Genomic DNA, 15,189 nt, shown 5'->3' with positions numbered 1-15,189 from the left:
GAAGAAATTCCAGAGATTTTTTTTTTTTTAATTTTTGGCTGTGTTAGGTCTTTGTTGCTACGTGTGGGCTTTATCTAGTTGCGTGGAGCGGGGGCTACTCTTCATTGAGGTGCGCGGGCTTATTGCGGTGGCTTCTCTTGTTGCAGAGCACGGGCTGTAGGCATGCGGGCTCCAGTAGTTGTGGCACGCAGGATCAGTAGTTGTGGCTTGTGGGCTCTAGAGCGCAGGCTGGGTAGTTTTGGTGCACTGAGCTGCTCCGCGGGATGTGGGGTCTTCCCAGACCAGGGCTCCAACCCGTGTTCCCTGCATTGGCAGACAGATTCTTAACCACTGCACCACCAGGGAAGCCACCAGTGACGTTTCTAAGAAAAAACATCAAACAGCCTTTAGTGACTGAATACGGGAGGAAAATAATGAATGTCAAAAACAAGCTTCCACACTGGGCTTCTGGGGGCAAATGCTGACACGATCACAGATAAGGCAGGAGGACAATATAGGGCTTCCAGAAGCCTTTCTAATAATGAATCCATGCACGATTCTAATGAATCAGTGCACGATTCTAGTACACAGGTGGGTCCATGAACTTTTTTTTTTTTTTTTTTTGGCAACGTCCGGCTGATAACTGCATTTGCATGAACGCATACACTGGCTTGTGTGACGTACTCTTAGCTCCGGGAGCTGGTTGCACACCATCCGATGACACTTGCTCTGGGACTGCTTAAGGGTTAGGGCTCCACTTCCTACGAATTGATAGTGAATGCACTATCAATTCGTAGCTAGCCTTCGGATTTCCCAAAGCTACCTAGGAACAGCGCCGGGTTCCCGTACCCACCCGAGCTTCCGAATAAGGGAGAAAAAGAGGGCGGAGGCCAGCGCCGCGCACGCGCTTTGATACACGCAGGCGCAGCCTCTCTCCTTCCTGATAATCTCTCACAGCCGCCCCACCTCCGGGAAGTAGTTCCGTCCCGCCCCCCAAGTGCAAAGGAGGGATGCTATTGGGCACACGGGTTGTCCATCAGGCCGGTCTCTCTTCTGCTCAATACCATTGGCAGCCCGGGAAAAGGCCAGCGGGCCGACGTCGGCCTACCCCTTCGAGACTCAGCGCCACCGCGGAAGCCGCTATTGGCGGAGGCCAGGGACCGCGACTGCTCACTTCCGGCGCGGGCCTCCACGATTCCTCCCCCTCCCCCGCCGTCGCCCTCGGTCCTCCCACCCCCCGCCCTTCCACCATGGCCGCGTCTGTGTGGTGTAGGGAGAAGCTGGTCCTCCTATAGCGCTTACTGCCTCACCCTCACTCCTGGGGGCCGGAACCAAAGGAACCTCGCTCCCCAACCCTTGGGGCACCAGCCAGGAAGGTTTCCTACCCCATGCTTCAGGGGCAGGACTCCTCTTTCCCCCATCTCCTGAGGCAGAAACTTAGGGTTTTCTCTGCTTCTCTTAGGGTCAGAAGCCAGAAAGGGCTCCTCTTCCACTTCAGGGACAGAAGCCTCTCCTACCCTTCCTGTAGGGGTGCAGACCCTTACCCCAGCATACTTAAGAGCTAACGGTGTTTCCTCAGCACTGCCACTCCAGAGGCAGGACCTGGAGGCCCGTCTGCCTTGCCTCCTGCACGGGAGCGGCCCTTCGGAGAGGAGGGAGGAGTGGAGAGGCCAGGGAACCTTTTCTTCCCCTCCCCCACTTGTCCCTCTTTCCCCCCAGTCCCTGGCAATCCCCAATTCCCCCTTTCTAGGACTTCCCATCCATCCACTCCCTGGCCTTTTCCCGTCTCCCGGCTGCAGCCATGGAGTTACAGAAGGGAAAGGGGGCGGCCGCAGCAGCAGCAGGAGCTGCTTCGGGAGCAGCGGGAGGTGGAGGAGGAGCGGGAGCAGGAGCCCCAGGAGGGGGGAGGCTGCTACTTGCAACCAGTTTGGATGCCAAGGATGAGTTAGAGGAGGTAGGTGTGGGGGGGTGGGGAAGGGAGTTAAGAAATGGGGTTGAGGAGGGAAACTGGAGCGAATACGGGGTGGGGGTGGGGGAGGAGGCCTTCACGTGTTTTCTAAGACAGCACAAACACTGCTACAGACTTCCTGCTTGTGAAGGAGGAAGTGTGGGCCAACTTCCTGGACAGGTCGAAACAGCAGCTACTAGTGTGAAAATGGTGGGGTGGTGTTGATGAGGAAGGGATACAGCATCCAGATCAACTGAATGTATCTTTGACATTCCTTTCCCATTACAGGCCACAGCTATTATTAATATTTACCCTGTTTCATCTTAGGTCATACATTGAGTTGAGAGGTAACGTATGTATGTGTAGGTGTCTGGGGGGCTGATAGGAGCTTGCAGTAGACCGTGGACCCTCCCGTTAGACAGTATTGACTTCATGTAGACACCATCAATTGCCGGTGATGTTAACTGGGCATTGAGAATGAGTGAGGACTTAAGGAAAAGTGAGTTGTGTTTCGTTAGGTAGTGGGGTGAGGTGCGGGGTGAATGGGACCTAGGGGACTCCTTCAGAACCAGATAGCACACACACAAAGAAGAGAACACATAGATGCTGAGAAAGAGAGTAGGGTGAGGCGATGCAGTGGGCCTGAATGGGGATTTTAGACTACTGAATAATTGACCCGACCCTCCCCGACTTGTTCCTCTTGCCCCGTCCCTGACAATCCAGAGTTGATCATTTATCCCTTTCCACTGCTATACATGAAAAGACATACTTAGGAATATGAGACCCAGAAGTGGGACATGATTGCTGAACTGTTTGTAAGACCTAATGCATTCAATTTAGTGGTTATCCAGGGACAGGATGAGTAAATTATTAGGCTCTGGCTCTTCACTGGCCATTTCCCTGCTTCTGACTTTGTCACTGCTCTGTATCAGATGTTAGAGGGTGGTCAAGCAGATAGGTGGAGTTCATAGTTTAAATTTGAAAAAAATGTTGGCGCAGATACAAGATGGTGGAACATACATGCAAAAAAGCTTTGTGAATCAAGGAGCGGCTGGATAGCAGCTTTGTGAATTATCCATCGCAAGTGTCTCTTCACAGACCAGCTGGCTTCCCATCATGCTTCTCCCCCATAATTCTCTGTGCATTTAGATGAATCAAAGTTTGTTTTCTGCTGTTGTTTTTATCAGCTAAGGTAGATATAATTAGGAACATAAACAATACTTCTAAAAGTAATGTATTCCCAAAATAAATACAAATGACTTTGCCAGGATTGCCTGGTAATTTAAATTATCTGCGTTTTTAGAAATGGCCACTGTCACTGTCAAAGTATTTATTGAGCCCTGTGTTCTATCTAGCACTGAAACTCTAGAATTGTAACAAGAAAGTCATTGACTACCTTTGATCCCTACACCAGTTGGGTAGAGGGGAAGAGACCCCAAGGGTGGCGAAACGGTTTATTCCCCACCCTGATTGCTGGAAAGGTCGTCCTGCTCTAATTTGTACCACAGCATCCTGTTCTTCTGAGTAGTGATATGTTTGATAGTAAGCGAAATGATATGGCAGAAGGGGACCACAAAAGAGAGGAAGCATTTATTTTCTTGCTTTTTTGGACTGTCTTGAGAGTGAACTTTAAACTGTTTCCAGAGAGAAGGGGGAGGGAGGGTCTCCTTTTTTTCCTGATATCCTTTGTGGTGTAGATATTTCCCAGAATGTGTCGGCCTCCCCTCTTTCCTTCTTTGCCCTTTGTTCTTTGCATTTGAATTTTCCAACAAGTATTGCCACTGCTTTTAACCCCATGTATGTGGTTGCCACTAGACCAGAGTGTCTCTAACGTCAAGACTTACTGGTTTCTTCCTCTGGGTCTCCGCACAGATCTCTGCACATGGAAGTTATCAAAACCTGGTGTTGACTGATCTCAGCTTGTTCTGGCTTGGTTATTTTCCAGCATAGGCCCACCTATTGCCCAGGAATACAGAGGCAGTAGCTTCCTGACCAGATATATACTTACTCTGTGCTGAGTCTGATAGGAAAATAGAATGAGGAAGACCCAAGGCCTGCCTTCCAGAGCTTATCATCTGAAGACTGAGTTAATACGCTCACAAGAAAGGTAAAAACAAAACGCCAGCGAGGGTAGTGAAGAGACTGGAGTCATTACAGCTGGGAGTGATGAGGAAAGCCCCTTAGAGGCCTGGAGTATGAAGCACTGGTGAAGAGCATCCGAGGCAGGGACTGTGACTCTTCTACCCAAGGGAGCATTTGTTGTATCCTTTCTTCTCTTTGGCCCTGTTCTTCTCTTTGAATGGGGAATTCTTGCCCACCCCTGTCCAGATTTGAGGAATGAGATGAAAATAGTGCCAAAGATTGGAGGGGTTTAAAACATGTAGCTCCTAGTTTCACAAGCCTTCAAAGCTCCCGGTCACTCCTCTGTGGAGAAGGACCCTGTCCACTTTGAAATCAGGCTAAAAGCAGAAGCTGTGGCCCAAACAAGTTAGAACTTCCTCTTAAGCTATGGACAAGTCTCAGGGTTGCATTTGGTTAGAGGTATGTCCCTTCCAGATTTTCTCCAAGGAGTAATTCACGTCCAGTCTGTGAAGATTCTCCAGGGAATGGGCTTTGAGTCATCTCTGATTTTTTTCCCCTTAAATTCTCATTTCACATAAAAGTGACTTTTGGTTGTAGAATACTTGGAACCCAGTTCGTTCAGTAGTTCAGTAGTTCTTTACTAATATGGGTCCTTGGGGATTTTGTAGGTCAGATCATATCTTCTTTTCCTTAAGCCTTTGGATTTTAGTCCCTCAAGGCCACTGACTTCCCATAAAGGGGCGATATTTAATACACAGGGTTTTTTTTTAATTAATTATTTTTAGCTGCGTTGGTCTTCGTTGCTGCGTGCAGGCTTTCTCTAGTTGCGGCGAGCGGGGGCTACTCTTCGTTGCAGTGCGCAGGCTTCTCATTGCAGTGGCTTCTCTTGTTGTGGAGCACAGGCTCTAGGCGTGCGGGCTTCAGTAGTTGTGGCTTGCCGGCTCTAGAGCGCAGGCTCAGTAGTTGTGGCACATGGGCTTAGTTGCTCCGCGGCATGTGGGATCTTCCTAGACCAGGGCTCAAACGCGTGTCCCCTGCATTGGTAGGCAGATTTTTTTTTTTTGGAAGATGTTGGGGGTAGGAGTTTATTAATTAATTTATTTTTGCTGTGTTGGGTCTTCGTTTCTGTGCAAGGGCTTTCTCTAGTTGTGGCAAGCAGGGGCCACTCTTCATCACGGTGCGCAGGCCTCTCACTATCGCAGCCTCTCTTGTTGCGGAGCACAGACTCCATATGCGCAGGCTCAGCAGTTGTGGCTCACGGGCGTAGTTGCTCCGCGGCATGTGGGATCTTCCCAGACCAGGGCTTGAACCCATGTCCCCTGCATTAGCAGGCAGATTCTTAACCACTGAGCCACCAGGGAAGCCCAATATACAGTTTTTAACAAACTGTATGTTCACCTGGCTGAGGGAGGGGAAACTGAGAGGTTAGCAATCCTCAGACTTCAGTCTCCAGCTTCAGGTGTATACTTGCAAACTAGAAGACCTTCCCGCTTTCCACCCCCACTCCATCTACTGCTGCTGTCATGGAAACCATGGTCAGGTAATTTTAGTACTAGAAAAATTATTTTAGAAGCTCCTAGAGATGGTAAATATTTACTCAGCTCTGAGGTGCCGTTGTGAAGGGCTTACTCTGAACAGAGTCATTCTGCCAGCATTTGTTGGCAGGTGCGTGTGTGATTCCATCTTTACAAAGGGCCTCTGGAGACTGGGGGGGAGAGGGGTACTGCTGCTTGATTGTAGGGATCTGGCTTCCTGCAGCCCTCTTTGAGGGGATGTGGTCCTTCAGTCATTCTGAATGATTTGTAATTAGTTCTCCCATCTCTTGGAAAAGTAGTTTCTGTAGTTCAGGAAGAGCAGCATCTTTTATATACTTCTATTGCCTAGGAAGGACTGACCCTCACATTTCTTTCCTCATTGCTTTTATCCACGCCTCCAAATTCTGGACTCTCCCACTTTCTACATCCTTAGCTGGGCCTCACTGTTCCAAGAGGCCACTTTTATTTCTTGACCGGGCAGTGACCCATAGAGTTGACTCAGGCCTCTGAGTGGAGCTTAGAATATTGAGGAGGGGCCTAGAGAAACCTGGTTTAGTCCAAGGTCTCTGTGTTACATCACAGCTAGAAACTAGGCCAGCCCATAGGGCTGTGTATCCAGCTTTGTGTGAGGAACTTGGTGCAGGGTCCATCCATCAGGCCTCCTCTGCTCTCCCATTACTCTTCTCTCATAGAAGGCAAAAGTAGGAGAGGAAGCTTTGCAGCCTGGTCAGGGACTTACCCACGTCCTATAGTAGGAGGGCTCAGTTTTCAGGGATCTTTGAGGGCATGCCATTAGAAGTAGTGGCAGGGGGCGTTGGGGGCGGTCTGGTCCTCATGGACTTAGTTGTGTGATGGCTGAGCTTTTTCACAGATGGAATAGAGTCTAATTCAACTGAGGCTACCTGCTAGGTGCTTTCACGTATGTTATCTTGTTTAATCCTCAGAGCAACCTTGTGATATAGGCTTTGTCTCTATTTTTCAGGTAAGAAAACCAGGGTATTATAAGTAAAGGATTAAATAAGTCTTGGTAAGTTACGTAACTCACCTAAGATTAGCCTAAGGCTTGCCAGTGGTGGAGGGACCCTCTCTTCCTTGCTTGTCAGTTGGCTCCTCAGCCAGCTGCTCTTTTGACTTCCCTCGCATCTCTGTTGATTCAACAGAGATTTCTTCCTTTTAGTAGGAAGTAATATCTAGGGTTTTAGGATGCTGTGCTGCTGCTTGCTCACCGTCTTCCTCCACTCTGAAACTGTTTGTTAACCCAGGCCGGATAAGCAAGGCCTCCCAGAGCTCCCAGCAAGAACACCCTGGATTTAGCAACTGGAGGAACTGGTCCTCCAGTCATTGATAACTATCTTAGGAGGAGAGGGATAAGATTTAAAAAGAGAAAATACAACCTGAGGTTTTTTTCCTCCCTCCCCCTATCATATAGGAGCTGGGCTAGGTAATGATGGATCTCAGAGTTTGTGGGAGAGGTGGGTTGTGAGATTTACAGCTCAGCTTTCCTGTGATCTCACAGCTCCTTTTCACAAGTACACAGGTGCTGTTGATTAAGGCTCAGCGTGCTTATCTGACCTAATTTGGAGGATAGTCAGACCTGATGCTGGGTAGTGACGTTGTCAAACCTGGGTGGCTTTGGGCCTAATTTAGGTTGAATTTTTGTGGCTATGGGAGCTCCTTGTCTTAACACTCAGTTCTGCTTTGCTCTTAGGTAGGGACGGACGTAGGCAAACTCAGGATGATGGTCAAAGGAGAAACATGGTGGTCTTTCATTCCTAGACCTCTTTCCTGTTGCCCTAATTTGTCAGTTCTTGACAATGTGGTAGTTCTCAACAAGATGTTTTGTGATGACCTTTAGGATTGGGGGAGGTAAATTGTCTGCCTTTGTCCTTGTTTTGCTAGCATCATTATCACTGGGAATTGGTGGTAAGAGGCTTTCTTAAACAGTTTTGGGGTTAATCCTCAAGATAAAATTTTAAGAGACTCAGGAAGTAGTTTAGGTGGTAATAATGGAGAGGCTCACTGATTTAAATGAGATACATTTTGTCAATATTTTCTCAGTGTTTAGTATTAAATGCTTTGGAACAGGATCAGTGACTTAAGATCTCCTTAGAAGGTTGAGCACATGCTGTCTTAGAGTTAGCCTTTGTAATTAAGAACGGTCCTTGGATGGACTTTAATGCAGCTCTCCCCACCTTTGTTTGACTAGAGACCCAGGAAGGTTTTAGTTTGGCCTTTTGTGCTTCATTAGTCCTTTTCTTTCCTACACTCATTTTTATTTTAAAGTTTGTTTTTATCTTTTTGGAGGGACATTTCAAACATAAAAAAATAGAATAGTATAATTACCCTGGAGCCATCACTCTGCTTCAGTACTTATCAGTACATGGCAATCTTGTTTTATCTCCCTTTAGTCTCCTCTGGATTATTTTGAAGCAAATCCAAGCTGTATCGTTTCATCTGTAGATATTTCATATGTATGTCTGTGAGAGATGGACTTTTTTCTTTTTAACATAGCCACAGTATCATACCTAAAAATATTAACAATAATTCCTCAATGTAATAACACACTCATTGTTCAAACTGACTGTCTCATAAAATTTTTTTTTAAAGGTTTTTTCCTTAAGTTCCTCAGGTGCTTTATTGTTTTTTTTTTGTTTTGTTTTTTTTTTGCCCTGTGGCATGGCTTGCAGGATCTTAGTTCCCCAACCAGGGATTGAACCTGGGCCCACAACAGTGAAAGCGCAGAGTCCTAACCACTGGACCACCAGGGAATTCCCATAAATTCTTTTTATAATTGGTTTTTCAGATCAGTAATCAAACAAGGATCACACATTTGTTGCATTCAGTTGATATATCCCTTTAATTTTTTAATAAGTATTTTAAAATAATTTCAAGCTTAGAGAAAAATTGTAAGACATAGAACTCTCATATACTCTTCACCCAGATTCACCAATTGTTAACATTTGCCGCATTTACTTTTTCATTATCTCTCTATATACATGTTATTATTTTAACGTTTTGAGAGTAAGTTGCAGCTGCAGTGCCACTTAAGATTTAAATACTTCCGGGAGTATTTCCTAAGAACAAGGATCCTCTGTTACATAATACCTGTTTTATTTTTGTTTTTGCGGTACGCGGGCCTCTCACTGTTGTGGCCTCTCCTATTGCGGAGCGCAGGCTCAGCGGCCATGGCTCACAGACCCAGCCGCTCCGCGGCATGTGGGATCTTCCCGGACCGGGGCACGAACCCGTGTCCCCTGCATCGGCAGGCGGACTCTCAACCACTGCGCCACCAGGGAAGCCCGATACGTTACTCTTATAGTACATATTCATATTTTACCAGTTGTCCCAATAATGTCCATTATAGCAGTCCAGGCTCACACATTGCATTTAGGTGTACTGTCTCTTTAATTCTTAGTCCTATCTCTGTCCTTCACCTTAAACACTTTGACAGGCCAGTTATTTTATAAATCTCTCTCAATTTGGGTTGTCAAAATTTCTTCATGATTAGACTGAGATTATTCATTTTGGGCAAGAAAACCATAGAAGTGATGTTTAGCCTTTTCAGTGCACCATATCAGAGGCGCGTATGTCAGCTGTCAGTCTGCCTTGTTATTTGGGATATTAACTCTGATCACTTGGTTAAGGTGGTATCCTTCAGGATTTCCTACAGTTATTTTCTCTTTGTAATTAGTATTTTGAACCTATGTAAATATTCTCTTGTGAAAGTTTTGCCTCTGGTTTTAGCGTTCATTGATGATATTTGCCTGAATCAATTATTATTCCTGTCATTCCTTCTGCATTTTTAGTTGGCATTCCACTGTAAGGAAGAGCTTTCCCTTCTTTATTTATCATGTATGTACATATCTATCAGCACAGACTCATGGATTCTTATTTTATTCAAGGGGTTGAAATCTTAAGCCTCTTTTTTTTTTTGGCCACACCTCGTGGTTTGTGGGATCTTAGTTCCCCTACCAGGGATCAAACCCAGGCCCCGGCAGTGAAAGCACAGAATCCTAACCACTGGACTGCCAGGGAATTCCCTTAAGCTTCTTTTAATACATGGGGTTCTCCCTCCCTGCTTTTTTCCTTGCAATTTAAATGTTAAAGAAATCAGGAAGCCTGTCATGATTTATACATTCTGGACTTTGCTGATTATATCCTCATGGTGACTTGACTTGTAAACTGCTAGTTAGGTCTAGAGATGTGATGAGATTTAAATGTTTAAAAAGCTTTATTGGGGGCCAGAAATACATCACAGGTGGTGGTATGGAGCACTCTGAATTTTTTCTCACCCCTTCACAGAGGTTGGAAAGATGTATGAGCATTGTGACATCGATGACTACTGGGGTCTCAGAGAGAGAGGCCAATGACGCCCTCAATGCCTACGTGAGTATAATACTCTCCCCGTACCCATTTCTGCTTCTTTGAAAGCTTTCAGACATGATCAAAAAGATGGAAAGAAAAAAAAAAAAAAAGATGGAAAGACTTCAGTGGTTAAGAACTAGGAGGTTGAAGTTAAGGTCTTGGTTTCCTGAACCAGGCTTCCCAACTCCTCTCTTTCTTTTATTTATTTATGTACTTTTTATACAGCAGGTTCTTATTAGTTATCTATTTTATATATATTAGTATATATATGTCAATCCCAATCTCCCAGTTCATCCCACCACCAGCCCCCTCTCCTCTCTTTCTTTCTTAATGTGGGAATCCCATCTGTTGGAGCCTTAGGTGTCTTTGAATAACAACTTTAAAAAATAACTCATAGTTCTGTGGTGGCTTTTTTCTTTGTAAATCATTCTCACATATTTGATCTTTTACATTTCTTAATCAGTCTGTGAGGTTGAAAGGATTCAAAGTAATACATGTAAAGGATTTAGAGTAGTTTCTGGCACATAGCAAATGTTCAGTAAATATTTCTTACTTATTAGTAGTAATTCTTATTATGTCTTCACCTTACAAATATCAGGGGTTCAGTGATTTGCCCAAGGTCTTGACTTGATAGGTGCACTTGTTAATCCATGAGTGACTCTTTGTAGCTCCCTTTCTACTAAAGGCTGTTAAGGTCTGGTAAAGGCGTGGAGTAGGGTTTTGGTTTTTTTTCTCATTTTAAACACTCTATTTTCTGCCTCTATCCTTCATCAAGCCTTGGAGAAAGCAGTATGGGTCCATCCTTTCCCTCCACCTCTCTCCTAAAACAGATGCCCCATCACTTTTAGGAGAAGGGAATCATCAGATTTAAGAGTTGATGATTCTCCTTTGCAGGTCACTCAGGAGTCCCAAATTTTCTGGGAGCAGCTGTGCTCAAGAACTTCCCTCCTGTGAGTGACAACTAGTTTTTTTTTTTCCTCATATCCCAGGTATGCAAAGGCCCCCCACAGCACGAGGAAATCTGCCTGGGCCTCTTCACGCTTGTCCTCACCGAACCTGCCCAAGCCCAGAAGGTAAGACTCCCTTCTCTGGACCCACACTCCCTTCTCAGATATGATCTGAGAATATGGTAGAACTTATGGTTTAACTGGAATAGTACCACACCCTTTGACCAGGGCTAGATCATCTTGTTCTCCAAATATAGTTGCAACTCCCTTTTCACTCAGTAAATTGGTCACTCTGACTAAAGTCCTTTCTCTTTTTCCAGATTCTGAAGCTAAAAGGCAAGAAAAGGCAGTTGTGAGAGTGAAAAAGCATTTAAAGAGTTTTAAATTGTAGACTTAGGGGCTTCCCCGGCGGTCCAGTGATTGAGACTGCACCTTCCAATGCAGGGTGTGTGGGTTGGATCCCTGGGCCGGGAGCTGAGATCCCACATGCCTGGCAGCCAAAAAACCAAAACATAAAACAGAAGCAATATTGTAACAAATTCAATAAAGACTTAAAAAAAAAAATTGTAGATTTATGAGTCAAGGCTAAAAGAGGTGGGATTTAATCCAGAGAAGAGCACAAATATAAGCAAGTCTGTTGAGAGTTCTTATCCAGAAGAGCGTGACTTGTAGTTTGCAGGTTTTATCAGTGCAGGTGAACAGAAACCAGGTTTAACATTGCAGCAAGTAGGATTTAAATTAGACAGCTTGGGAGTTCCCTGGTGGCCTAGTGGTTAGGATTCCGGGCTTTCACTGCCGTGGCCCAGGTTCCTGAAAGCCACGCAGGGCAGCCAATAGATAAACAGATAGATAGGTAGATAGATAAATAAATAAATAAGTAAGACAGCTTAATGTTAGGTGAGGCAGTAATAATGTAGTGATTAAGAGTACACTGGGAAAAAAAAAAAAAGAGTACACTGGAGTCAGACTTCCTGAGGAATACCGTATGAAAATTAGTTTGGGGTTCTTCACAAATAGAGGAGTCTCTTTTATGTGGAATGGTTTAAGAGAAGTCCTTCCTGAGGCGAGGGACTGAGCAGGATGATCTCTTTGGATTCCATTCTTTCTATAAGAAAGGAGCAAAATCCTGTCTTTTGCCTCTCTAGATTTCCACTTTCTTTGTCCTTGAATCTTGCATGATGGTTTAGAAACATATGTCTGGTATCTGGCATTAACTGCATGACACTGACAGAGAAGAGCTTGAAGAGGGGGAATTCACTGTTCTCCTTGCCCCTTCCTTGAACAAAAGGAGTGTGGAAGGAAACAAACATGCTCTGTGTCCAGCATTGTGTTCGGCTCTATCCAGACACATTTCATTTATTTATTTGTTTTTTCTTGGCTGTGTCTGGTCTTCATTGCGGCACATGGGATCTTCGTTGTGGTGCACGGGCTTCTCTCTAGTTGTGGCATGCGGGTTTTCTCTTCTCTAGTTGAGGCGCTCCAGCTCAGTAGTTGTGGCGCGCAGGCTTAGTTGCCCTGCGGCATGTGGGATCTTAGCTCCCGGACCAGGGATCGAACCTGTGTCCCCTGCATTGGAAGGCAGATTTTTTTTTTTTTTTAATATCTTTATTGGAATATAATTGCTTTACAATGTTGTGTTAGTTTCTGCTGCAGAACAAAGTGAATCAGCTATATGTATACATATATCCCCGTATCCCCTACCTCTTGCGCCTCCTTTCCACCCTCACTATCCCACCCTCTAGGTTGTCACAAAGCATCGAGCTGATCTCCCTGTGATATGCAGCAGCTTCCCACTAGCCATCCATTTTACATTTGGTAGTGTATATATGTCAGTACTACTCTCTCACTTTGCCCCAGCTTCCCCTTCCCTCCTGGAAGGTGGATTCTTTATCACTGGACCACCAGGGAAGTCCCAGACACATTTCATATAATCCTCTCAAAAAGCCATGTGAAACTGGTGGCTTTGTTCTCTTCCCCCAAACCACTCCCAGTGTACCTGTAAGAAACCTGGAGGTCAGACACATTGTTGTTTGTTCAAGGAAAACCAAGGGAAAATCATTCCCAAGGACAAGGATGGGTGCCCATGGTCCCCTGGCCTAGCTGTTGGAATTAACCTCAGGGGAAGGACTTACGGGCGTGGCAACCTGATGTCTTTGTACTCCTGATGCCAACTGGAGCAGGATCTGGGGTGAGGGTGGGTGGTAGGGTAGCAAGTATTCACAAGTTGGTGAGTGGCCTTGGGAACCAATGCCCTTGGTTTCCCAGGCCATTTCTGGGCTGGGACATTGTTGAGTTAAATTGGCATTTCAGGGACTTCCCTGGTGGTTCAGTGGCTAAGACTTCGCCTTCCAATGCAGGGGGTGCAGGTTCGATCCCTGGTCGGGGAGTGGAGATCCCTCATGCCTCGCGGAAGCAATATTGTAACAAATTCAATAAAGACTTTAAAAATGGTTCACATCAAAAACATCTTTAAAAAAAAATTTAGCATTTCATTTTCATACTGAATTTATCATCGAGATCCTTGAAGACAAATGAATGTCTCCAATCTAGTGTTGTTAACCAGTAATGTGATCCAGCCTAGCCCCTCTATTTTAAAGAAAGTGTTGGCAAAGATGGCGGTGAAGGGTTGGGGTTAAGGTTTAGTTTTCTCTCACGTGGTGGGTTTTTATACATACAATTAAAATCTTATTTAGTCATCTTAGTGCAAATTCATCTTGCCCACTGGTTTTATTTGTGTTTCAGGTGAGATCTGAATCAGCTAGGGTACATCAGTAAACTTCAGTGAAGGGGGCAGGGCCCTGTAGTATTTCTAGCTCTTTGCCTGACCTGGCAGTGAGAGGCCACAGAGCTGTGCGTTATAAATGCTTATTATGTCATGAATTTGGCCATCCAGACATGACAAGGAACTAGAGCACCCACCTTGTCTTCTTTTTGCTCTATGACAGCCCCATGAGGGTGGCCCCAGGCCCTCACCTTGGGTCTCATAGTTGGTTGATAGCTGCACCAGGATTATGTGCACATGCTGGAGGTTTCCAAGTACATCCCCTACCTAGGAGCCTCCTAGGCTGACAGGCCCCCAGGTCAGGCCTTTTCAGACAAAGGGGGTGGAGACAGGACTTAGGAGGATACAGTTTTTTTGTTGTTGTTTTTTGTTTTTTGCGGTATGCGGGCCTCTCACTGTTGTGGCCTCTCCCGTTGCGGAGCACAGGCTCCGGACGCGCAGGCTCAGCAGCCATGGCTCACGGGCCCAGCTACTCCGCGGCATGTGGGATCTTCCCAGACCGGGGCACGAACCCGTGTCCCCTGCATTGGCAGGCGGACTCTCAACCACTGCGCCACCAGGGAAGCCCAGGAGGATACAGTTTTAGGCAAGTGAGGAACTATCAGGTACTGACTCATTCAGAGGCCTTGAGCCAGGTCAGAATATGGTGGAAGAATCTGTGACCTCTTACTGCTTTAATCCTTCTCCCTAAAAGGGTGATTATCTTACAAAGTACTTTCTGTACTGCAAAAGTTTTAGGTAGGAGTTACTGATGAGGACTGATCCTAATGCATTGTTTAAGGCTTCAGCTTAAAACAAGGGGAGTGGGAGGTTCCTTAAAAAACTACAAATAGAACTACCATATGACCCAGCAATCCCACTACTGGGCATATACCCTGAGAAAACCATAATTCAAAAAGAGTCATGCACCAAAATGTTCATTGCAGCTCTATTTACAATAGCCCAGAGATGGAAACGACCTAAGTGTCCATCATCGGATGAATGGATAAAGAAGATGTGGCACATATATATAATGGAATATTACTCAGCTATAAAAAGAAACGAAATTGAGCTATTTGTAATGATGTGGATAGACCTAGAGTCTGTCATACAGAGTGAAGTAAGTCAGAAAGAGAGAGACAAGTACCATATGCTAACATATATATATGGAATTTAAGAAAAAAAAATGTCATGAAGAACCTAGGGGTAAAACAGGAATAAAGACACAGACCTACTAGAGAATGGACTTGAGGATATGGGGAGGGGGAAGGGTAAGCTGTGACAAAGCGAGAGAGAGGCATGGACATATATACACTACCAAACTTAAGGTAGATAGCTAGTGGGAAGCAGCTGCATAGCACAGGGAGATCAGCTCAGTGCTTTGTGACCGCCTAGAGGGGTGGGATAGGGAGGGTGGGAGGGAGGGAGACGCAAGAGGGAAGAGATATGGGAACATACGTATATATATATAACTGATTCATTTCGTTGTAAAGCAGAAACTAACACACCACTGTAAAGCAATTATACTCCAATAAAGATGTTAAAAAAAAAAAAAAAAAAAAAAAAAAGGGG

At 45.4% G+C, this 15,189-nt stretch overlaps 1 protein-coding gene across 1 annotated transcript in view; it reads left to right on the top strand.

Moving 5' to 3' along the window:
• Positions 1-1,207: 1,207 nt before the first annotated feature.
• INTS3 (integrator complex subunit 3) overlaps positions 1,208-15,189 on the top strand; it is a 39,295-nt gene continuing 25,313 nt past the window's right edge. Inside the window, exons 1-3 of the mRNA XM_029228029.1 lie at positions 1,208-1,933; positions 9,847-9,930; positions 10,899-10,982. Of these exons, the coding sequence (XP_029083862.1) occupies positions 1,781-1,933; positions 9,847-9,930; positions 10,899-10,982 (321 nt within the window). The 5' untranslated portion in view covers positions 1,208-1,780. The remainder of the gene's footprint in view (positions 1,934-9,846; positions 9,931-10,898; positions 10,983-15,189) is intronic.

Source organism: Monodon monoceros, unplaced genomic scaffold (assembly GCF_005190385.1).
Source record: "Monodon monoceros isolate NGI ecotype Baffin Bay Population unplaced genomic scaffold, NGI_Narwhal_1 Super_Scaffold_18, whole genome shotgun sequence".
Taxonomy (NCBI): Eukaryota; Metazoa; Chordata; class Mammalia; order Artiodactyla; family Monodontidae; genus Monodon; species Monodon monoceros.
The sequence above is the reverse complement of the archived record's forward strand: the minus strand, read 5'-3'. Positions and strand labels throughout refer to the sequence as shown.